The sequence below is a fragment of the Camelus bactrianus genome, chromosome 14, assembly GCF_048773025.1.
Source record: "Camelus bactrianus isolate YW-2024 breed Bactrian camel chromosome 14, ASM4877302v1, whole genome shotgun sequence".
Classification (NCBI taxonomy): Eukaryota; Metazoa; Chordata; class Mammalia; order Artiodactyla; family Camelidae; genus Camelus; species Camelus bactrianus.
Window position 1 is genome coordinate 15,184,164 of NC_133552.1, and position 24,292 is coordinate 15,208,455.

Sequence of the window (24,292 nt, forward strand, 5' to 3'; positions counted from 1 at the left end):
GAATGGATATCTTTTACCATTGTGCAAAAACTCGTCTATTAATACTTCTAGACAGGTCATTTTAGACACAAAAGCACAAGGTAAAATTTATATCATCTAAAGATGAGAAGTTAGTATTTTGGATAATAAGTCCTTTTTACTATACAAATTTATTGGGTTGATGTGTTCAGATGGTGAGTTTTCAGGTTGTAACATATTGTGGTATCCAAATCCGGTTCATTCCTGAGCCTAGGAGAGCCAGTAGCAAAAGTTTGAGTTTTGAAGAACAAATCTTCAGCCAAAATTTTCTTTGGTTCTTGAGTTTAGATAGAGTTTGGATAGCAAGAGTTCAGATAGCTGGGGCTCTCTCTATTTTTTAGTATGAGATACACTTCAGAAAAAATGAGATCATTCTCCTGCATACATAATGAATTGTAAGGTGTGAGATGACTTCAGAAAATGATGAATCCCAGCCGGGGAATACTATACTCAGACCATTCCTGAAGAATGGTCTCTGTTCTCCCCACAAGCCCAGAAAAGAAAATGCCATGGCTTTTCTGAGCTTAGTATTGCACAGGGCAAAAAGAATACATTTGCCCAGGTATTCTTTCTGATGCCTAAGAAGAAATTCTGGTTTTGGAAATTGACAGTCTGTTTCTTCTCTAGGGCTTCAGTCCTGAATTCAAGTGGTATCACGGAAACATCAGTAATACTGTTTACAGCTGTGGTAGAGTGTTTCCAAAGATGACTGTCAGCAGTTGCTCCCATCCCTCTATTTGATTGCTGCTCCTTCCATCAAGGTGTGGGGTCTCTTTCTGCTCCATGTGACTTTCTTTGACCAATAGAATATGGTGGAAGTGCTCTGTGCCTGTTCTGTGCAGAGTCCTGAAGAGGCCTGGCAGCTTTAGCATTCACCCTGTAGGAAGCCAATCAGCATAAAGAGAGGCTTGAGCTAGACCAGGTGGAGAAAGAGAGCCCACCTAGAGTGGCCCAGGTTTGTGAGCAGGGCCTGTTTCGGCCCTAATCAAGCTCCCCGTGCCTGTGAGCTCATGAGTAAACCCAGCTGAGTCCAGTCAAAACTTACTGAGAGCAATAACAAATTGCTACCTTTTTAATCCACCACGTTTTGGGATGGTATGTTACTCAGCAAAAAAGAACTGAAACAACAACTTAGCACCTCTTGCCATAAAACCCCTGGTACAAATCTAATTCACATTTAAGTCAGTCCCAAGATGTGATCCCTGAGCATAAAATTGTGGTCAGCGTATACAGTAGTGTAACTGAGCAGGACCCCGTGGGACCTTCGAGGATCAGGCCCTCCCCCATATCCTCTGCTGCAGCTCCTCTCTGAAGCACCCAGATAATAGTATCTTGTATATTTCCTGAGTTTTTCAGATGCTTAAAATCACCACCAAAGGGAAGAAATTAACTACTTGGTGATGGAGAACAAGTGGCCCCCAGACCTTCTGGCGCCTAGGGGTTGATAGTGTAGATCACCCTGTTACCACAGCACCAACCAATCAGAGAAGTGAGCACAGCTGATCTCATACCCTCTGCCCCCGCCCCCCCCCCCCTTACCTGGCCTTTAAATATGCTTTGCTGAAACCCTTCGGGTAGTTTGGGCTTTTCTTGGGCATGAGCCACCTCTTCCTCCTTGCTCAGCCCTGCAAGAAACCTTTCTCTGCTCCAAACTTCGATATTTCAGTTTGGCCTCAGGGTGTGGCATTGCCTTTGGTAACAGTAGCATGCTTTAAAGATACTTAATTAAATCTTCATATTACATAGGGATGTACTTATTGAATTAGTTAAACTGAAGACTGTCTGTATCTTGTGCTCTCCTAGGTTACTGATTAAGTCAAAAATCACTTTCTTTTGTGTGATTGGTTATTATTTGTATATATGATTGTTATTATCAGTGTTAACACTTGGTGATATGATTATCTGACATGTTTTAAAGAAACTGCCCATTATTGAGATGACAGATGTGTGGTGTTCCTTGCAGTTTGTCATTTGATGAATTTAGCCCTGTGATTGTAGTTATCAGTCCTGACAGTACAGATGTAAGATCTGCAGCAGTAAACACATGTCTGAGAGGTGCTTTGCTTTCAAGGGTCGAGGAGAGTGAATCTTAATGCAAATGGTCATTTCTAGTGTATATGTTACAGGATTTTAAACAAAACAGGTGATGGATTTTTCAGGGACATTCCTCATTGCCTTCAAATGAGAAAATCCTGTGAGCAACTTTCCATTCCAACTCTGGTTAGATCGGTTTTAAAAACACACACACAAAAAACCTCTTTCCTGGAGAAGAAAATCTCAGGCAATCAGATGGGGTATCTATGTAGACTTACGGTCTCCAGCTTCCACTGGGCTCTGTCTTATCATCTTTCTTGGTTTCCCTGGTCAGTGCTCTTTCGCATCCTCCCTGGCGACTGCCTCAGATTTTCCTACCCTTGTTTTATGGCTTTACCCCACTTTCTGTTGCTACCTCTCCTCTTACTCTCAACAGAAAGCCGTCCCTCTTCCTTCATAGGGAGAATAGGTGACCTCAGAAGAGAATGCCCTCAAATGCAAATCAAACCCACAGTGAGACAGCACTTCGCACCCACTAGGATGGCTATAATGAAAAAGATAATAATCAGGAGAGGATATGGAGAAATTGGAACCCTCTTAAACTGCTGGTGGAAATGAAAAAGGCACACTCATTTAGCAGGCTCTCATTAGCAGAGACAGAGAAGGAGAAAGAAATTGCTGCAAACTCTGGTTCCCTGGTCTTTAAACTTCCTTTCTCCAGATCCATCCTTTCCTTCCTCTCTTGTAATAGAAGATTCTGCCCTTTCTACAGCTTGTCGACACCTCTCCTTCAGATCTCGTTCCCTGTTCTCAGAAACCTCATTTAGTTCTGACCTGCTCATCTTTCTCTCGGCTGGCTCCTTCGCATTAACACTTAAACCTTTTCAAGTCTCTAACATGTTTAAAATAAAAAGATCACCCAAAATATGTCCTTCAGCTCCAGCCCATTTTATAATCACTCTCCTTTCTCCTTTACAGTCAAAATTTCTTGAACAAGTTCTTTATATTCATTGTTTTCTTTTCGTCACCTTTCATACTCTCTTTGACCTGTCGCAGCCGGGGCTTGTCCATCCATGACCTCCCTGAAACTCTTGTAAAGTTCACCAATAATTTTTGTTAAATCCAGTGGGCATTTCTCAGCCCTTACCTTGCTTAGCCTCTCAGGAGCTTTTGACACTGACACCACCTCCTCTGTGTGACGCCCCAGTCCCAAGGCTTCTGAGACACTGCGTTCTCCTTGCTGGTTGTCTCCCGACCCTGCGTGGTCCTTCCCTGTCTTTGAGGCGTTCTCCTTGTCCCTTTGCAGTTGGAGTTCCTCTGAGTTCTGTCCAAGATCCCCTTCTCTTAGTCCGCACACTTTTTCCTGAGTGAGTTCCTGCCAGATTTCCAAATCTCCAAGTGAGATTGCCTTCTTGATCTTCAGATTTTATAAATCTATCTGTTGGACATAGCCACTTTGATATCCCACAGGTAGCTAGATGTAAAATGTCCAGAGTAGAATTCCTCATCTCGCCCTGAAACTTGCTGTGTTCTGTGCCATCGTGAGTGGCATTATAGTTCCCCCGGTTGCCTAAGCTCAGCATCTGAGTGTCATCTCTGGGCTCTGCCTCTCCCTTATCCAGCTCCCTCCTCCCATTCAGTCAGTTACAGAATGCTTTTGAGTCTGTCTCTGGCTGTTTTCTCCACTTCCGTTCCCCTGGCATAGGCTTCCATTCTTTCTGGCTCTGAGTCCGTCCTGTCCTCCTCCATCACCCTCATCTCTTCTCTGCATTCAGCCAAAGTACCTTTCACAGACATACAGCGGATCACACCACTTCCCTGCTTAAGATCCTTTCGTGGTTACTTGTTGCTCTTAGGATGAAGTCTAAGCTTTTTGGCTACAGCCATGCTAAAGTTCTTTCAGTTTCTCCACCAGGCTTTTTTTACCTGGCATATGTGTTCCCTGTTTCTGCTGTCTGCCTTCTCTTCAGGTATTTGCCGCTTCCCAGTTCTGGTGTTTCCACAGCTTCCAAACCTCCCGGTCAGAGCACGGCCACACTGGCCAGCATCTGTTTATGTGCTGGACCCTTCCGGCTCCCTAGAAGTTCTGCTGGGGGCTGGGGAAGGGTGGTGCTGGCTTCTTGTTTACCTAGAGGACATTCAGCAAACATTTACTGTGAATACGGTGTGGGGCTGCCTGTCCGTTGCTGGGAATTTAGTTTGGCTTTAGGCCATCACAGGGTACAGTTGATACTTTTCATGCAGCAGAGAGTAGAAGATGAGATCACTTTAGAGATATCCTGGCAGGAAAGGTTCATGATACCGCAAATAGATTTGAACTTGGGCCCCTCTGGTCCAGCCTTGGACTCATTAGAAAAATAAAATGAAGTATTATTGTGTTCTATCCATTTCTTTAACTGTTGACCCATTTATTTTTATGTGGTCTGTTTTGCAAAGTCTGTATGTTTGGTGCAACAAAGAACAAAACCGTAGAAGAAAATTATTTGTAATCATGGGGATTTCTTTTCTAGTTTCCTTTTGAAAATAAAAGTGTCTCATGAAAGCAACAGCTTCACAACCTCGGATTTTTTTTTTTTTTTTTTTTTTGCTGTTAATGTTATTGCCAGGTTGTTGTGCTAACCTGAGCACATGGCTTCGGTAGAATTGTTTCTTCACGTACAGTGAGCTGTCAGATTCCAGGTGTCCTAGAATTGCCTAAAGCTTTCGGCCTCTTGGATGATGGAGCTAAAGAATTGCTTCCCGATCACTATGGCAAATTGTGTTTCAAGTCAAGTGACTTGTTGGTGGTTGGGAAGTGACAGTTGTCTTCTTAAATGAGTGATGAATTGGAGCAAAGCTGCTGAGGCAAAGGGCAGTCACAGTGTTAGGAAATTCTAAGACAGCAGTCACGCTGTTTTTAGACGACTGTAGGAGGATTAACTCGTCACCTTTACAGCTGCAACTTTGAGGGATGGCATAACTCCTCTGGAGAATGCCTAGAGTCCCTTGTCTTTGTGAAATTTGTCAGGTATTCAGGACTTTCTTTCCTTCCCTACCTATCATTCTGTCAGTGTGGTAATGTTGCAGAAGAGAGAGGTGGTGATGCTGTTCTAGCAGCTGGGGCAGTAACAGTGTCAGTGTCTCAGCAAACCTCTGAAACATTGCTTCTTTGCAGTACTTATACCAGAGAAGAGATGAAAGTTTTAAAGTGCATTTTTATTTAAACATTTGTAAGGCTGATTCTCTTAGAGGCTTGCTTGGGCCTGGGAAATACGCCTGGTGTCTAAATCAGAGTCGTAGCATCTGCTCAGTCTCAGAAAGCTCACCAGAATAAGTATGGAAGAAATTGATGTAACTTGTGGCTCTTTTGTAACTTGAGGGTTTTTGAATTGCTTTTGCTGTAGTGTAGATATGTGACATTAAGTTGTAAATTGCACCTTCAAAAGTCCACCCCACGCCCTACAACTCCTCTGTTTGAAAGTTTTCCTAGAATTGAGATATAGTGTACTCAAAAATAGGGAAAGGTGGCCACACCCTTAAATCTTTTGTGTTCAAATGGGAACTTCCACTGGTGAAAAAGGAAGAAGGCTATGGAAAAAACTCTTGTTCCTGCAGGAAATCTGGATGATCTTCACTGAGGAAGTGCTTACATTTTGTCATGTGCTAGGATACTGAGAATTTGACTTCTGGGATTTCATATGTCAGTTTTCTGGGCGATTCAATTTTTATATAGTTTAGCTGTTGTGCACATAATTTTTTTCCACTTACACATTAACACTTATCCCGTGGACTATATATTTGCATGTCGTATCTCATTGCTTAGTTACTCCACTTACGTTGGCATTCTAGGTTTCCACTTACTAGGATTGACTTTGTCCTTAAGCTCCTGAGAGGCAGGGACCGTGGTTATATTGCTTTATGGTTTCCCCCAGCATTATTGGTGTGTGGGGTCATTGTCAGACAAATTAACATATTTTGTCATTTTGTTCACATTAGCATGTGGAAGTGCTTTTTTTTGTAAGGCATCTTAGACTTTATCAATAGCTTATTAACTATGAACAAATTCCTATTATGAGGTGACTTAGCGATAAGCTGATAACTAAAGTCATCATCCAGTTTATGAAAATAGAGAAATCTTCATTAGGGATCTTCAGTTTATATGTAAGTGCTTTAATTTAATATTTTGCAATGAAAACAATCATGTTTCATATTTGACATTCCTGTTTCAAATAGTCTGAACCTGGCTTATGGCTTGTATGTTGAAGAACGTATAGGGCATTTTTAAATGGATTGTTCCAGCATTCAGAGTCCTTCCTGTTTCCTGTGAGGTTATCAGCTTCCACCATAAAGAATGATACAAATTCACTCCATGCCCCAAGGATGACACCAGAAGAGTCAGAATCATGGGGCTAACCAGTTCTGCAGGATTGCTTGCTCTGTTTTGACCTCTTTTTCTTAGCCAGCTTTTAGGTCAGCAGAAGACGAGTCAGTCAGGAGGTGTAAAGTCCTGTCGGTGACATCAGCCTCCTTTGTGCTGAACATACCTGGTTAGAGCTGGGGGGATGAGGTCTGTGTGAAAGCCACATGCTGGCTTACAAAGCAGCCCTAAACTTTTAGTACTGTGTAGTATTGAGACCATTCTTTCATCAAAAACAAAGTTTTCCTATACTATTTTCTTCATTTCCTGTTTTTTTTAACTTTCTAAACAGAATTCAAATATATTTTTGTTAGATCAGTAAAGCAAAGCCCTCCCCCCACCTTCCCTTAATACTGGGTTCTCCGGGGAAGGGACAATAAATGTGCTGTTAGAGGGATCGAGACTGGTTGCTACGTTGCTCCTTCAGTCTTCTAGTTCTAAATGTAGATTTCTAAAATTGGAAGGTCTGTGTGTGCCCTCCTGAGTGAATTTGCTTCCAGAGTGTAAAATGAAATAACCTTTCTTCACTGTGCCACCCCCAGCGCTGAGGGACAGTGTCAGTCGCTGGGAAGAGCCAGCCAAGGGGATGGCTGTAGCTCTGTAGAGCTGATGGACACAGCAAGTCTGTGGGAACGTAGGCTGTATTTTCAGGTGCCAAAGAAAATCCAGGTGTGTTGGCATGTTGTCCTCAGAGGGCAGTAAACTCTTTTCCAGGCTCTGCTTGCTTTCCACTTTTCTGTTCTTCTATCCTTGCTTTATCTCCATCAGCAAAAGAAGAAAAAATCACTGATTCACCTCTTAATGAGTGATAATTCAGTCTGAACATATCAGTGCTATTTATGAGAAAGTAGTTCCTAAATAAAATAGTAGATAAAAATAATGTTGCAAAATTCACTATCTTATTGAACTTCAGAAGCAACTATTTAATATATCTGAAATGCTAATTACAACTCATTTTTATGATTATCAGTCAAGCCCTGGAAGGACCTGTTCATCACAGCAGTTAGTTTGGTCTAGTTTGAATTGCTGTATGTACTGGCAAGTTCTAAGATTATGTCTGTTCTAGAATTGTTCCATTCCGAATTTCCCTAATCTGAACTTGCCTTCCCAGGACAGAATTAATGAATTATGATTGTACTTTTCCAAAATTATTTTTTTAGGTCTGAAACCCTTCTACATTTAATTTTAAAAAATATATCTTAGTCCATAGCCCAAGGGTGCACCTTGTGCCACAAACTTGTGAGCTCCCTGAGGACAAAGGTCGCATTTGGTCTCCAGGGCCTACCTCCCAGTGGTTTTTGGAAGAATGAAGGAACCAGTAACATTCTCAAAGTTTAGCCAGGTTAACTGAGACAGGCATATTGTGGAATACATTTCTTTTAGAGGTAATTTTTACATTTGGAGCATTTTAAAAACAGATGCTGGTGTACATTTATGAGACAAGATGAAGTCAGAAGGACGTAGTGTTGGAGAAATTCAGTCATTAAAGGGCCAGGACTGAGGTTCTCTGTAAGAGGAATCTGAGGGGAGGGGGTTGAATCCTCCTGACTGTGCCATTTACTGCTCTGTGACTTGGGAGGTCATTTCACGTTTGAGCCTCATCGTCACCTGGTAAGAGTGGATGGTGGTCTCTTCCTTGGGAGAGTGTTATGAAGGTTAAATTAAATAATGTGTGTGAAGCTGCCTGGCACAGTATCTCCAACAAAGCAGGTTCTTGATGGTTGTTATTTGTTAATTTCTAACCTCCTGCTCTTTGTTTGCTTCCCTGGATTGTGTTGCTAGGAGTAAGTTATTTGCTTCGCCAACATTACTGCCTTTTTTGCTCTCATGAATTCACAAATCCCCCTTAGCTTCTTCATTACATCTTGAACATACAGTTGTAGATCTTTATAGAACAGCTTTTTGGGAAACCCAGGCTCAGGAAAGTTAGTGGCACATCCCACTGATTGATTAAAAGTAAACCTGGGGGTAAAACCCAGGCCTCAGGACTCCCAGTCCTTTCTAATATGCCAAGGCTGTTGCTTTTTTGAGAAGTGTGGACATGGAAGATTAAGACCTGATTTCTGTGTTGACTCCCAGGTTACAAGTGTTGGGAGAAATAGCTCGTAAAATAAAGCTTCAAGTAATTTAGCAATGAGTAAACTCAGTTCATATAATAAGCCATCATTAGGCAAGTTAGCTTGATTTTTCAGCAGATTACCATACCCTTAGGGCAGAGTTACCTGTAAACTGGTTAATGACTTCAGGGTAATTTTACTGCTCTTAGGAAATTGTATGGCTTTGAATGATAATATCCCTTTGTGTTGTAATTTTAAAGGTGGTGAATCATATTTTTATTAATTATTTCCCCCTATTTAAAATGTAATTGTATATTATATAAAATATTAAATTTTGAAGAGTGATACGGTTCATATTCTAGGAAAATAAGACTTCTGGAGTTTTGTGACATTTACCTGCTTATATTTACACTGTTTCACTTTTTGTGGTTTTTTTCCTACTGTTATGTAAGAGGCACAAGGCAGACCATTTGGGAGGCATCTTTTTTTTGTTTTTAAACTTCTAAAAGCATTTAAGACAATCTTCTTATGATACAAAGAACACTCACAAATCAAGAGCAAAGTGAAGAAAGACAGTTCAGTAGGAAAGATAGGGGCTTTATGTAAAAGGGTGACACCTGGGCTCTTAATCACATGAGACTGAGAGGGGAAGGGTGCAGACGCTGGCTCCAGGTGTTGGAGGAAAATGGGGCGTGAGATGATGGTCACGTCCTAGGTCTTGGGCGAGTCCCTGGGATGGGACATGCCCCAACAAGTAAGGGTCCTTTGGGCAGGAAGGAATTCAAGAGCGAGCTGTAGCGAGTGAAGGTAGATTTATTCAAGGAGACACATACTCCATAGACAGAGTGCAGGCTGTCTCAGTGGTCAGGAGAGAGCGACCACCAGGTGTTTGTAGGGTTGTTAGTTTTTATGGGCGTGGTAACTTCATATGCTAACAAATGGAAAGATTATTCTAAGTACTTGGGGAAGGGGCTGGGATTCCCAAGAATTGGGCTATCACCCACTTTTTGACATTTTATGGTCAGTGTCGGAACTGTCATGGCACCTGTGGGAGTGCTGTTCAGCATGCTGATGCACTACAGTGAGCACTGATACACTACAGTGAGCGTGTGATGAAGCTCAGGGTCTGCTGGGAGTTGAATCTTCCCCTCCCTTGGTGCTAACTGCTGTGTTTTAATGGTTGCGCGCTGCCTTCCCACCTTGGCATGGCTTCACGTCCTGAGTCTGCCACTTACTAATTTGAGCAGACTCGTAAAATCTCTGCCTCCATTTCCTTGTCTGTAAAGTGAGGATTAAATGAAGTAATAAATGTAAAATACTTGTAACAGTGCTTGGCACATAGTGCTCAAGACGTGTTAGTTGTTATTGTCGCCATGACTGTGATTTTTAAAAAAAATGCCCAACCTCACTCACTGTAAGAGAAATTCAAGTTTAAGCACAACTGAGACACGGTGATAATACACACTGTGCAGCAGGGTGTGGGTGAAAGGTGCTGCCGTACACGGCTTTTCTGTATGCCGGTGCTGCTTCAGTAGAGGACAGTGTGAAATCCCTGTGAAAGGTAAGACAGCCGTTAGACTTTGACCCTGCAGGAATTTATCTTAGAAACTTATGTGTACTCAAAGACATGTGTAAACAGTAATGTATGCAGCCAGTAATTTCAGTATTCCTGTTAGCAACAGACTGGAAGTGACTTAAATGTCTCAGTAGAAAGAGGTAAATTGTTGAATCCATTGGTGGAATGCTCTATAGACTCATTGAAAAGAACGAAGTAGGCCTTACACGAGCTGGTACAGAATGGTTCCAAGGATGCCCTGCTAGGGAGGGAAACGCGCTCGCCCACACTCACGCATAATGTTGGGTAGGTCTGCGCTGTCCCTGGAGGGAATTAGAAGCAGCAGCTGGGAGTGGTTGCCTTTGAGGAGAGGGTCAGGAAGGATGGCAGGGAGACTTTCCTATCCCCTTTTGTACTATTTGAAACAAAAAATTTTTAACGTGTTTATGTATTCGTTTTTAGCCTTTGCCAAATCCTTTACCAGTTCCCACCAACACACACACACAGACACACACACACACACACTCATGCGCACTTTTCAGAACATTTAAATGTTATTCCAGGAGTCTGGCTGTACAGTGATAGGGACCAGCCTATCCTGATGGTGTTTAATGCCCATTTTTTTTTTTAAGTGAAAGCAAGTTTATTTAGAGCGATACACATTCCATAGACAATGAGGTCCAGTTTCAGAAGAGAGGTGACCCCTTTAATGCTTATTGAATACGCGCTGTGACCCTTGGGGCATAGCAGGCACCTGGTCATTGTCATACAAGTTGGAGCTGTTGGGAGAAATCTCCCTGGTGACCGACACTGCATCCTTGACTGTAAGCCCAAACCCCGAGGCTGTCTCTGTAGGTGCTGTCAGAGGTGCTGGAGCCCGAAAGACCTTGGCTTGCTTGGCTATTTTTAGAGGTCTGAGAGGAGGGTAAGTAGGTAGGAACTTCAAGAGTTCTGAACCTCATTAGGAAATCCTGGTTATATTTGTCAACTATTTGGCTCTGTTTCAGTTTGCAGAGGTGAGAGCCAGAATGGAAACTCACTTAGCACGATAGATTTTACGCTTTGTACAGCCCCCTGAAATTTCAAGAAGTACTTTTTGACCCTGGGAGAATTGGAGCCATGATCAGGACTCTTTGTGTAAAACTCCTTAAATAGGTTAGATTTGGGATTTTAGGGAAATTTATGCACATCTCTACTTTCTGTAGGGTACTCATTAAGCTAATTGCTATTTGCATGACGGGTATAGTCATCGGTTCTGACACCAAGATGCCGGTGAACTGTCTTACCCTTTGTTCATATAACTTTCCTTAGTGTGAAATGAAATGTGGGCTGTATATGTGTAGAACATGTGGTCATATAAATTAGGACCAGAATATAATACTTTGCTTTATGGTTTCATCCAGTAAATCTTAGGCTACTGCTTCTCAGTATTTTTGCCACTCTGGGCTCTGAGGGATGTCCCATTTCTATCATTAAACAGTGGCTCAGTGTGGCAGTGCTTTTCTGCGAGGGATGGGGTCTTTCAGGGCATCCTGGGGCAGCAGTGGGAGAGTGGGGAGGTAGATGTGATGATTCCGACTTCCATAACACACACACTCTCTCTCCTAATCCAGAATCAATTACCTTAGACCAAAGAATGTTATAACCTTTATCTCAATACCCCGGAGGGAAAAATACCTGATGAGACCTTGGTTTCATCTAATTAGCATGTTTTCTCTCCATTATCTGCTGTCGGGTTGCAGATAAATATGTGTGTGACAGGTAAGCACTGACTTGTGGGCAAGACAGACAGCTGGTTCCTCCTGTTACAGGAAAAGGCCCAGGTTTGAAGGTGGAGGAAGGACTGGACACATTGCTGGGGAACGTGAGCGACCCATTTCACCAAAAGTAGGTGGTGTATTCTGGAATTGGCTTTTGTTTCCTTTTATTAACATCTTTCTAAGTTAGTTTAGTGGTGATTTAATTTTTTTTTTTTGGAATCCTTTTTGTTTGTTACAGCAAAGATGTCGGCTTATTTGTAGGAATTACTTGAAGCCCGAGTCATGGTGGATGTAGGCAAGTGGCCAATCTTCACTCTGCTCTCGCCTCAAGAAATTGCATCTATTCGGAAGGCTTGTGTCTTTGGCACCTCAGCCAACGAGGCACTGTATGTTACTGACAACGATGAGGTAAGAATCTCTCAAAACCCAGAGTTTAATTTGGGGGCTTGTTTTGGGGTTGAGCCTTAAAGCGTGCAGTTTGAAGACTGAGAAAAGGTGGGACATAAAGGGAACCTGAAATCCAAGAAGTCAGTGTCTTGGATAGAGTTTGTCCTTTTTTCCCATTTCTTGGTTTACTGCCCCTCGTCCCTGCTACTCTGAGTGTCATTGTGTAGCCAAATATTCTAAACCGTTAAGTTGTGTCAGCAGAGGTTGAATTTTTCTTCACAGCCACGTCGCTCTCTTCCTTCCTACTGAGCTATCAAACTGAGATTAAGTGTGTAGGACTTTCCGAGTGGAGAAGGGAGCCTTTGTGTGACTTCAGGCCGAGTGACTCAGACAGAGCTGTTTGTTTCCCAGGTCTTTGTGTTTGGACTGAACTACAGTAACTGTCTAGGAACTGGAGATAACCAGAGTACACTGGTACCCAAAAAGCTGGAAGCCCTGTGTGGAAAGAAGATTAAAAGCCTTAGTTATGGGAGTGGACCGCATGTTCTTCTCAGCACTGAAGGTACGGTGGGAGCAAATCCAGCTTCTCAGTTTGGGGGTAATTGAGCAGTGAATTGTAAGCCAAGGCGTGGCAGGGCTGTGTCAGACAGTGAATTTCGAATTATTTGTTCCTCAATTTTTGAGGGGAAGTACATAAAGCACACAAAAGTTAAACACTTCAGGCTCCCTCTGGAGCAGGCATAGGATGACTTGCAAACTTCTGAGGTTTTAGACGACGTATGTAAAGTTGTGGAAGACGAGCTAAGCGAACAAAGTGGTCCTTCAGCCTAATTTCTCAGTGTGTTTGTCGTAGCAAGGCAACGTCCAGGTTTTGCTTGGTATATTTTTATAAACACAGGTGATACTGGTTTTCCTTTCTTTGTGTAGTTTCTGAATCTTGAATTCAAGAAGTCTCAGCTCACACCCTGGTGTTCCTGTGGGTGCCACATGGAGAGGACGTGGGGTGGATTCTCCTTTTCCTCTGCCTCCTCACCATCACTGAGGGTCCTCTGCGTTCTTCCTCGGGGATGTATGTGCACTGCAGGCACCCAGAACTCTCTGAAAATCTGCTCTGTGAGGCCCAGCTTCTTCCCTGTATGTTGCAGGCGCATTAGTTCTTGCTCCGTCTCTAGCTCTTTGTTGGGTAAACTGCGTGTGGGAGAGCTGGCTTCGCTGCCTTTCTGTCTCTAGTCTGGGGAATCACAGCTTCCTTGGATGTGACTGTGGGTCTTAGGATTGAGCTTTGTAGTTGCCTATAACTTGCATCTGAATCCTCTCCAAGGTCTGCATCTTTCTCAAGCTGTGAGATCCAGATCTGAGCGTGATTGTTGAGTAAGAGCGTAACTGGTATGGAGCATAATGAGGTGATTATCTGGCTTCCGCCTTGTATAACCATGCCTCCTGGCATCACACAGGCTCTTCCAGGCAGTTGCTGCTTTGCTGACTGGTTCAGCTTGTCACCCATCATGACCTAATGATTTAATGTTTTCATAACACGTGTTAATTTTAACTAGGCACTGATTTCTGACTATAAAATACTGAAGCAGTTTTTTTTAGAGCAAACATACTAAAACATATACATTCAAATTCTTGGTTTTCTTCCAAGTGGTGACCTTGGGAAACTATAACTCTTCTTTTGGAGTTATTTTCAGAGTCTAAATTATACAGTTTTAACCATCTTGAGTGTTACAATTAAGATGTAAATAAACATAAAACATACAAATATAAAATAAGTGGTTTTCTTGTGGGCGTAGTCTTTTTGTTTTTAATTCCATTTTAATAGAATACATTTTACACAACATACATTAAACATGCTGTACACCATGTATCATGTATGCATGATACATATATGTGTGTGTTACACATTAGAACAGATAGTCACGATTTAAAAAAATTTAACGCTTTAAGCCATCAAATAGTTTATGGCTTTTAGTAAAAAAGACAGAAGGGCTCTGCCTCACCCCTCTTCACTCTTAGAAATTGCTCTTCAGAAGGAACGACTTTTTAACTCCTTCAGATGTTTCTTCTGGTATTTAATCTCGTATTTTTATGCCTGTGTTGCTATTTCTGAATTTTCAGTTTTAGATATTATCATTTGACTTTTGTAATGGAGATAGAATTCAGCTCCCTTTCTCTTACCTTCCCTCCCCTTACCCCATCACTGTTAGTGATATCACCACCATTTTGGTTAAATCAGTGTTCAGTGTTCACATTACTAGGACTCTGTAAGGATTATTTATAGCTGAGCCATCTCCTTTCTTGTACCGCTGTTTATTTTCTGAGCTTTTCTAGGCATCCATCATTAACGTGTGCCCACGCTCTTCCATAGCACAGTATTGCTTCTCAGCGTCTCTGAGCACACCGGGTCATCTCCGGAGGCCTCTGTGCCCCTGCTCCAGCCTGGACTGGTCACTCTAGGCTCCCGCACAGCTGTCGGCTAGAACTTCATTTCACCTGCATCCTGGAAGTCCTTTCACCTTTGTCCTTTCTGGATCCCCTATTTTTTGTGTCCTGTGTCTTTCTCCTTGGATTATACCCTCACTTGGGCAAAATACATTCTTTAGTAGCTTCCCAAGGAAGGGGATGTGAGAGAAATCTTTGAGACCCTGTCTTAAAAATGCCTTTATTTTACCCATGCAATTGACCAATGGTTTGGCTGAACAAAAAAACAAAACAAAAAAACCCCCAGTATTTAATGTTCCAGTCCTTTGATAGTATTTTGAGCATTTGCATCTACTACCTGGTATTCAAAACTCGGTCCAGAGTAAGGGTCTCTTCCTGTTAGGATCCATTTATAGTCCCCAGGGCTACTGGCATTGGTCCAATGTCCTCACCAGTCAGCTCTGTGCAGGGCCTTCTCCTGGGGAATTTTCCCGGTAGCCATCTGCAGTCCCTGTCTCTCTTGTTGACAGAACCATTCTTGTTGGCGTTCTGTGCCTCTCAGGGCACAAGAGGTATATATCTAGGTTTGCCTCATCTCTGGATTACTGCAGCGCCCCCGTGTCCTCTTGTTTCATGGACCCAGGGGCCACCTCAAGGGAGAGCACCAAATGGTCCACTTGGTGGCTCCAGTCACCTTCCGAACCTAGAAGGGGGTTCTTGTCATGGCATCGACACGTCCACCAGTTGTCCCTTTAACAGTCCGGTTTCCATTGCCCATCTACCCAACCACATGGCTGGGCCACTGGCTGCAGCCCATGCATCAGTGAAGACCCAAACCTGGGGACTTTTACCATTGCTCAATTCTCCCATCACCGCTAGGGAGACAGCCTGCAGTTCACTGAGCTGATTTATTCTTGCCTCCTTCAGTCAGTCTTGCCATCCGCTGGTCTTAATGCGGCTACTTTCCAAACAGGATATTATCCATTTGTCTTGGAACTGCCGTCTGTAAAGCAGGCAGCACTCGGTTGCTCAGTTAGAGCTGCTCACAGGGCACGTCCACGGGGCAGTCAGTTCCAGCATTTCCTCAGGCGGCTCTAAAGTCGGTCGTGGAGGAGAGGCTGCCTGCTTACACTAGGGCAGGCGCCTGCATTCCCCGGCAGCCTGCTCCCGTGTGAACCGTTTCCGTTTTATTATGGAACTCTGCTGGGCACTGCCTTCCTTAGTGGAGTGCTGCCCCGACATCACCCAGGACACTGTGGGTATGTCAGCTCTCATGATTATTTTATGTCCTTCTCAATGCCCAGTAGCAGGCTGCTAATTGTCTCTCAGGTGGTGTGTACTGAGAGGCAGCATCTGGGAATTTTCTGGTCTGAAATCCCAGTCATCACTGCTGGGAGGTGCTCATGGGTTTGCCATAAGCTCTTGCTGCAAAGTGCAGGTAGAAGACACCCCCAAAATCGTATCTTTGTGGGTCATAAAGCCGCAAAGGCATTGGCAGAGCCTCTCCCTTCTAATTTGGACTCGGTCTGCTCTTGTTCATGTCCCCACACAGTATAGCTTTCTTTTGGCTAATGATGTAGATGGGAGCTAGCATTGTTCCCAGATGTGGACTTTGCATCCTCCAAACACCAGATAAACCAGCCAAATGCTGGGCTGCTGCCGCTTTGGACCTAGGGGTGGGTTGCAGCAGCAGTTTAGTTTTAGTCTCCTGTGGAATATCCTGTGTGGCTTCAGCAGATTATTCCTGAGAATTTTTCTGTTTGGGCAGGCCCTGGGACCTTAACGGGATTTATCAACCAGCCCTGGTTGGTTGTGTGTGTTGTCATTGCATTCAGATTAGTCCTATCTTAATTATCACAACATTGTAAACTGACTCTACTTCAATTTAAAAAACCCAAAAAACAAATTAGTTGTGTCTTGCTCTTCAGTTTCTGATACCATCATAATGTCATCAAGACCTGCATCAAGTCCGAATCCCTTCGGACCACATTATGATAGTCAGCCAGTGAGTTCAGATAACCCCGTGGTGGCAGAGTAAGAGTGAACTGGGATCCTTCCCACGTGAAGGCAGACTGCTGCTGACTCTTCTCTGAGATGGAGACGGAGAAGAAAGCAGATGTGAGGTCAGCCCCTGAGTTCCGCCTCCGTCAGCCTGCAGAGTCTTCTGTGTGCTTGACATCGTGCGGAGAACTGCTCAGGCCGTGGGTGGCACAACTTTATTTAAGCCTCCGTAGTCTACGGTTAATCCCCACGAGCCATCCGCCTTTCTCCCTGGCCACATGCAGCTGTCGTATAGCGAATTCGTGGGCACCAGCACTCCAGCTTCTAGCACACCATTAACTAAAGCAGTGAGCTCTTCTCACCCCCCAGGTGTCCCGTACTGCTCTACAGTGACCACCTGTGTGGGTGCAGGCGGGTCTCCTGGTTCCAGTCTAGCGAGCCCAGTTAAAACCGGCGTGAGGGCAGATTTACTTGCCTTCTGTTTTATAATATTAGTTTGGGGAAGCAATGTCCAGTCAGACGTAATATCCAGCTCAATAATACATTCAGGTAAAAGAGATGTGACCACCTCACACAAAATCTGTTCCAAAATCCCAGTTTTCATCCAGACTTTCATTTGAATCCCATCAGCTGTTGCCTGTCCACTGCGTCCTCCTGTTCTGACCTTAGCTGTTAAGACTTCACCAACAGGTTGTGGAATCACAGTGCATTGGGCTCCTGTATCAAGGAGTCCCAGGAAAGTTTCTTCTCCCTCCTGCTGGCTGTCCTACCCACACTGTGCTTTTGCCCTTGGGTGCCTGGCTGGGGGTGGGGCCAGAAGACCCTGGCTTTCAGGTTAATCTTTATCTTGATTAATCTTCCTTCCAGGGGATTCCTGGTTGGGGATTCTCATCTTAATCCTTGCCTTCTGGCTTTTTAAGCACCTCTAAGCTGGGATAAAGTGGACTTGTTTGGAGTCCTTTAATGTTAGAGACCAACATGGGGTCCCATTGGTTGACCAATTTCTGGCAGTGCTGTAGCCACACCTTGATTTCAGCTTCATCACCCATCCCTCATCAATGTCTGCTTTGCTCATCCCATTTTTCAACAGTCATCTGAAGGCTTTTGCTCTACTGGTTTGAGTTCCTTCACTCTCCCCTCTGTTTCTCCCCATTTTCATAATTAACATTCTTGGTATCGGTAAGACCCATACAGGAAAGCTGAGATAGCAGATCTGATGATGCTTCTCATACTGTTCGATTTTGTAGCAGTCACAACAGGGGCACTCTCAGTCTCAGCACTTACCAGTTGGCATATTCAATGGATGAACATCCCAGTCATCGTAAAGCTAATCCCACGTCTCTTGCATACAGAGCCTCCCAGCTGCTTCGTTGAGGGCGTTCCATTTGACATTTGTAGGGGACTTGCAAAATACCTTTTCTCAGGATAAGCACACTCTACAGTGGCTTTTATCCAGTCCACCAGCTGGACTGTTACCTGGGGAATAACCTCCTGTGTAGTGTGGATCATGTACAGCCATCTGTGCTTGTTCAAAAGAGCTGTGGCTCCTGCATCCACCCACATGTGCTGTTCCACCCTGCAGCCTTCAAAACCAAAAACACCGACCTTAAATCAGTTACTGTCACAGTCCATTCAGTGCAGGTTCCTCAGGAAGCTGATGATACCGGTCCTCCACATGAGCCAGTTCCTTCACACTGTGTCCCTGGTTTTAGTCGTTTCTTGGTCTTGCCCTTCCTCTATATTAACTACCTTCCTGGTGTACAGAGGTCTTAGAGGTACTTTCTGTTGCCCCTGCATAATTTTTCCCTTTCTAGGCAGCTTTGAGGCAAACGACTGAAGCTCAGGTTGACCCAAATCTGAGCTTGGTTCAGCATCAAGGCCTGACCCGGCACTTTTTTATTTTCATTTTGGCTTACAGATAAAATAACCAAGGAATTGTATATTTAGCATGCCTCTTAGTACTTTGTTTTTCCTTATGTATCCAGTGAACCAGCCCCTTGGGAGTCGGGTCTGCTCCAATTTCTAAATTCCATTGGTAGCTTTTACCTTTAGAAACTGATCACAGTATAGCTGCAGTTTCCTACCACGGTGACTGGTCACCATCCAGGGATCAATGTTTCCTCATTTCCTGCCCTTTTATCCTTTCTCTTCAAAAGCCACATGTGTCCATGAGCCAGGGCTGTTTTTGCAAATCCCATTTCTGACTCCAACTAAACAGAGTTCCTGGACACAGTTGTGTTGTGTGTGTGTGCGTGCGTGCACATGCTTCCCGACACCAGCAAGCAGTCTTTGGATGCCAGTCTTTGGGTGTCCAAGAATTTAACCCAATTCTGACATAGTCTATCTGGAGATAGAATCAGGTTCCACAGGTAAAGGACTCAGTCCCACAAGACCACCTACCTCAGATGCTGGTGGCCAGCCCAGGTTGTTACCTGTGCTTCTGCTCAACCTGCTGCAAAAAAAAAAAAAAACCAAAAAAACCCCCCTCTCTTCAGGTTTGATTAGTTTACTGGAATGACTCACAGAACTCAGGAACATCTGTTTACCCACCAGATTACTGATTATTATAGAAGGCGACTAAAGGATATGAATCAACAGCCCGAATAAAGGAGCTTCTATCCTGTTGGAGCTTGGGGCCTGGCACAGTGGGTTGTGTAAAGCATTCGGCCTCCCCAACGTGGAAGCTGTCTGAAAAGGGGCCAAAAATCTGTCCTTTGGAATTTTTATGGAGGCTTCCTTACATAGTCAGAATTAAGTCATTGGCTAATGGCAGTTGATTCAACCTCCATGCCTCCTCCCTTTTCCGGAAACTGGGGAGTGGGAAGAAAAGTTCCAATCCTCTAATCATGTGGTTGATTCTCCTGGCAGCAGCCCTACTGTCTTTAGGTGCTTCCAAAAGTCACCTCATTCACATAACAAAAGATACTTTTTAGCTTTCTCAGCACCTAGGTTTTGGGAGCTGTGAGCCAAGAGCTATGGATGAAGACCTGATATATGCAAGAAATATATTTTCATCAGCTGAATGACCAAATAGAGATTTCTTACAAATCACAATATTGCAAAAAGAAATGAAGGTTGGGGAATGAGTTGTGTAACGTCTGGAGAAGGAAATACAGGGGTTACTGTTTCTTCCTTGAGCTGATTCTTTGTGTGTGGCCATCCTGTATAGATGGAGTTGTTTATGCCTGGGGCCACAATGGATATAGCCAGCTTGGGAATGGGACGACCAACCAAGGCATTGCTCCCATCCAAGTCTGCACCAACCTCTTGATCAAGCAAGTGGTTGAAGTAGCTTGTGGCTCTCATCATTCAATGGCTCTGGCAGCTGATGGAGAGGTAAGTGTCCTGCCTTTAGTCTTTATTTTTAAACTGTGGTAAAATACACATAATATAAAATTTACCTTCTTAACCATTTTTAAGTGTACAATTTAGTGACATTAAGTACATTTACATTGTTGCGTAACTGTCACCACCATCCATCCACAGTACTTTTCATCTTGCAAAAGCGAAACTCTGCACCCATTAAACATGAACTCTCCACTTTGTCTCCCCACCAGCCCCTGGCAACCACCATTCTACTTTCTGTCTCTAGCTACCACTCCAGGTACCTTGTGTGAAAGGAATCATACAGTTTTTATCCATTGTGACCGCCTTATTTCACTTGGCATAATGTTCTCAAGGTTCACCTGTATGGTAGCATGTGTCAGAATTTCATTTCTTAATAAGGCTGAATAATATTTCATTGTTTATCTATTTATCAATTGATGGATTTGGGGGTGGTTTTCACCTTTTGGCTCTTATGAAAGTGCCTTTATTTATTTATTTATTTATTTAGGGGGCTAATTAGGTCTATTTATTTTAGAGGAGGTACTAGGGACTGAACCCTGGATCTCATGCATGCTGAGCATGCTTTCTACCACTTGAGCTATTCCCTCCCCAAAAGTGCCTTGCTTTATTTTTACTTTATTTTATTTTTTTGAGTGGGGGAGGTAATTAGGTCTTTTTATTTTAGAGGAGGTACTAGGCATTGAACCCAGGATCTCATGCATGCTGAGCTCACATGCCCTCTACCACTTGAGCTATTCCCTCCCCAAAAGTGCCTTGCTTTAAAAAATAATGAAATAATGACCACATTTGTACTCCAGTATGGTGTTGTTAACTGAAATAAATGCACTGCCTTAAAGTTGAGAGTTATGTTTTATTTGGTGGACATTTCTGAGGACTCAAACCCCTTCGAGCCTGGGATGACACTCTCTTAGATCGCTCTGAGGGACTGCTCTGAAGAGGTACGGGAAGAGCTAGGATGTATAGAGTTTTACAACAAAGACCAGGTAGTTGGAACATTAAAAGATTACTTGTTAACTGAAGAAAACGAGACAGATCAAGTTAAAGAATTTAGCGCTTTTCTATGTATGGGAGGCAGCAAACCTTTGGGCTCATTGAATTCATTCCTTTGACAAGCATCTAGCTGTCCTGTCCTTTCTTGTTCTGAGTCCCCTCAGAGTGCACCATTGTGAGTGGCTGCAGAGGCTGGGCTGCAGGCTTGTCTTCGCTGGGGGATGGTGGCAGCGGCTGATGACTTGATGGCTTCAGGATTCTTTGCTTACTGATACGGCTTGCTGTATTTTTCATTCACAGTGTGAACATAGCAACCCTGTGCGCATAGCTAAAAACATTATGGGAACAAGCCCTTTTGCTAACACAGCTTATATTATGTGATCAGCACCACTCTTTTGATGACTTAATTCTTAAGACAGTTGAGTCTCATGCTCTTTGCTAAGACTACAAATCAGCTGTGTGTGACAACTTTCTGTATTTTTGTTTTTTTAATGACCCCATCCCTTGAAGTCTATCTTGTTTTTCAGTAAATGTAATGATGTCAGTGGGTCCTGTGCAACTTGTTTATCCCCCAAGTTCCATGCTTGTCTTAAATACTACTCGTCCTGTTGATTCTCCCTTCCAGTCTCCTGTATCCTCTTGTTCCTCTCCATCTCCATCACCTTAGGTCAGGCCTTGTCATCTCCTGGACTGTTGCTATGGTCTCTTTTATTCCATGGCTTTTTAATTGGTCTCCCTGTGTGGTTTGATTTCTCTGCCCCCCTGTAATTTCTGAGACACAGATCAGATCACATTGTTCCCTGTTCAAAGTCCTTCAGGGGTGTTACAGTGAGTCTACTAAGTAGGGCAGGTGATGGATGAAGAAGCAAAGCAGCTCAGGGAGATCAGGGTTGCATGGGGGGGATGTGCTGAAGCCAAGCCTGTGCTCGGGATCCACTGTTCCTAGGCTGTTTCTTGGTTAGTGGAACCCCAGTTTGTTTTTGTTTTTTTTTTTAAATAAAAGGCAGCTGTATTGGAAGGGGACTTGGGATATTTGAAAAGAAATGCAGAAGAATGATTCTTGACATTAGAACTTGCTAGTTTGTACAGCCTGGATTCCTGGTGCTTTAGCCTTAAGCATATGCTACTCTGGATAACTGTGGTAAATATTTGCATTATTACACTGGCTGTTCCTGTGAATCCACTTTCAGGGAATATTGCAGGTTCTTACTTTGGTAACTGTGAAACGAACCTGTAGCATATATTTTTAAGACATCAGCCCTGAGTTTACCATGGTAGCCTTGGGCACTCTCAGACATGTGAACTTAGAAGTGCTGACAGAGGAGAGAGAATTGTGGAAGCCAGAGCTCAGGATGTGAGGACCTCTTCCTGCAGGCTGGTGAAGGGGGTGGGAGGGGCCCTTACCGATTCCAGCGTTGGGGGAACTTACCTCCTCTACTGACTCTTCTCTCTAGTCCCTCTTCTTTGATAGGCTCAGTTGCTAATTCACTCGAAGTGACTTTGCATTTTGTCATCTTGGTTATCAGATTTTGACAGCCTAGAGATCTATTTATGTCTCTCTCTCCCTTAGAAATCTGGCTTTCAGTTATGCAGATCACAGATCAGAAGTAAGCAGGGTGCAGCTGTGGAGGGGAGCTGCTTGGAGCTGACAAACAGCAAATGAGAACTCAGAGAAAACGTGGCTGAGAGGGGCCTGACAAGCGGGTGTCCTGCCTGTAGGGACAAGCATCTCCTTAGTGCTTGTGAGCATTTCTGTGTTACGACTTGAAACTGTGATTGATAATTATGATTGTGATGGTCCTGAGTCATCAGGAAAGTTATGTCATGTCTCATATTGGTGATTAGTGAGACAGGGAAAAGCATAGTATGGTTTTGAAGGTTTCCATGGGGGAAAAAAAAGACTATTTGTGTCCAAAGAGTTGGGCAGATTATCTATATCTCTTATACCTATGTGGCATATACCTTGTTTCCTACTGATGCCAGATTAAAGGAACATATATAGATGCCATCATTAGAGAGGCAGTGTAGTTAGTGGTTAGGAGCACCGGTGGGCTGCTTGGGTTCACATTTGGTGTAAATTGTGCTTACTAGTATGCAACCTCAAGCAAGTCACTTAACCTCTCTGTTTCCATTTCCATGTATAAAATGAGGCTGATAATAGTATCTACCCTTGGGTCACCTTACAGGATTACTATGGGGATTAGATTAATGCATGTAAAGCATTTAGAGCCATTTAGCACATTGTAAATTCTTATTAAATAGGCTTATTTTATTTTATGATCATTATTGTTTTTTAGAGGTAGAATTTTCACCCTTTGCTTTTCTTTTCCTCTTCCATTGTGCAGGTATTTGCATGGGGCTATAACAACTGTGGCCAGGTGGGATCAGGATCCACAGCAAATCAACCAACTCCTCGGAAAGTTACCAATTGTTTACATATTAAGAGGGTGGTTGGCATTGCCTGTGGTCAGACCTCGTCCATGGCTGTTCTGGACAATGGAGAGGTGAGCAATCTCTGCATCCCTCTTTTTCCTCCCCCCTCCTCTTTCAGTGAAATGTCCTTTTCCTCGAGGGTGCATGCATTAGGTCATGGAGGGAGGAGTACTTTGTTTTGACAGCTCCATGGGTAGTTAACTGGTTACTGACTGAGGCGTAATCAGGAAATGTTTGCTTCTCGGTATGAATTTTTAAATTCCAAGATTTATCTGCAAGTAAGGATTCTAATATGTTTTTACTAGATCCAAATAGCCTAATGCTTTAGAGGTATTTGTGATTTAATGTAATAGTTTAAAGAATTCGATACTACCGCCTTCTCCCAATAAAAAAATGACCTGTGCACTCTTTAAAAGTCAGCTGATGATGTTTATAAGCGGTCAGTGACCACCAATGGGCATGAAGTCTTTGTGCCCACTCACACTTAGAATGTTTGTCCATAGGAGGAAGCAACTTGTAAAAGCAGATTTTTTTTGTCCTGATTATTGTTAGCTGCTTTAAAAAATCCACCTCTCAGTGATCCTCTATCATGGTTACCTTTGAGTTGATGGTTATTTCTATAAAATTATTCTGGTTGCAACTTCTACTTAAATGAATCTGTTACCACCTCTGTCTGCACAAAAATCACTCGGAGATGCTTCATTCTGCGCCCTCTCCCTGGAATGACTTCACCTCCATTTAGTCCTGCTCAGATTTCTGCTTTCTGAAAAGTTTTTCTGAAACTTTCTTCCTGTGGCTAAATCCTTTCTCCTCTCTCCCTACAGTATCTTGATTTTATCTCTATTATAGCTCTTGCCACCCGGCTGCAAAATTGCATATGTCCACCTCCCCT

The 24,292-nt window shown here is 43.4% G+C and overlaps 1 protein-coding gene across 7 annotated transcripts in view; it reads left to right on the plus strand.

Moving 5' to 3' along the window:
- Positions 1-24,292, plus strand: part of RCBTB1 (RCC1 and BTB domain containing protein 1) — a 93,697-nt gene that overhangs the window by 41,601 nt on the left and 27,804 nt on the right. For 3 of the 7 annotated variants that reach the window (XM_074378149.1, XM_074378150.1, XM_074378148.1), the window contains 5 exons: positions 11,872-11,947; positions 12,059-12,228; positions 12,619-12,769; positions 19,799-19,965; positions 23,313-23,471. In XM_074378149.1, coding sequence (XP_074234250.1) covers positions 12,103-12,228; positions 12,619-12,769; positions 19,799-19,965; positions 23,313-23,471 — 603 coding nt within the window. In that variant the 5' untranslated portion in view covers positions 11,872-11,947; positions 12,059-12,102. Of the gene's footprint in view, positions 1-11,871; positions 11,948-12,058; positions 12,229-12,618; positions 12,770-19,798; positions 19,966-22,537; positions 22,710-23,312; positions 23,472-24,292 lie in introns of those variants that run through there. The other 4 variants (XM_074378152.1, XM_074378151.1, XM_074378147.1 and 1 more) reach the window with 3 other exon arrangements.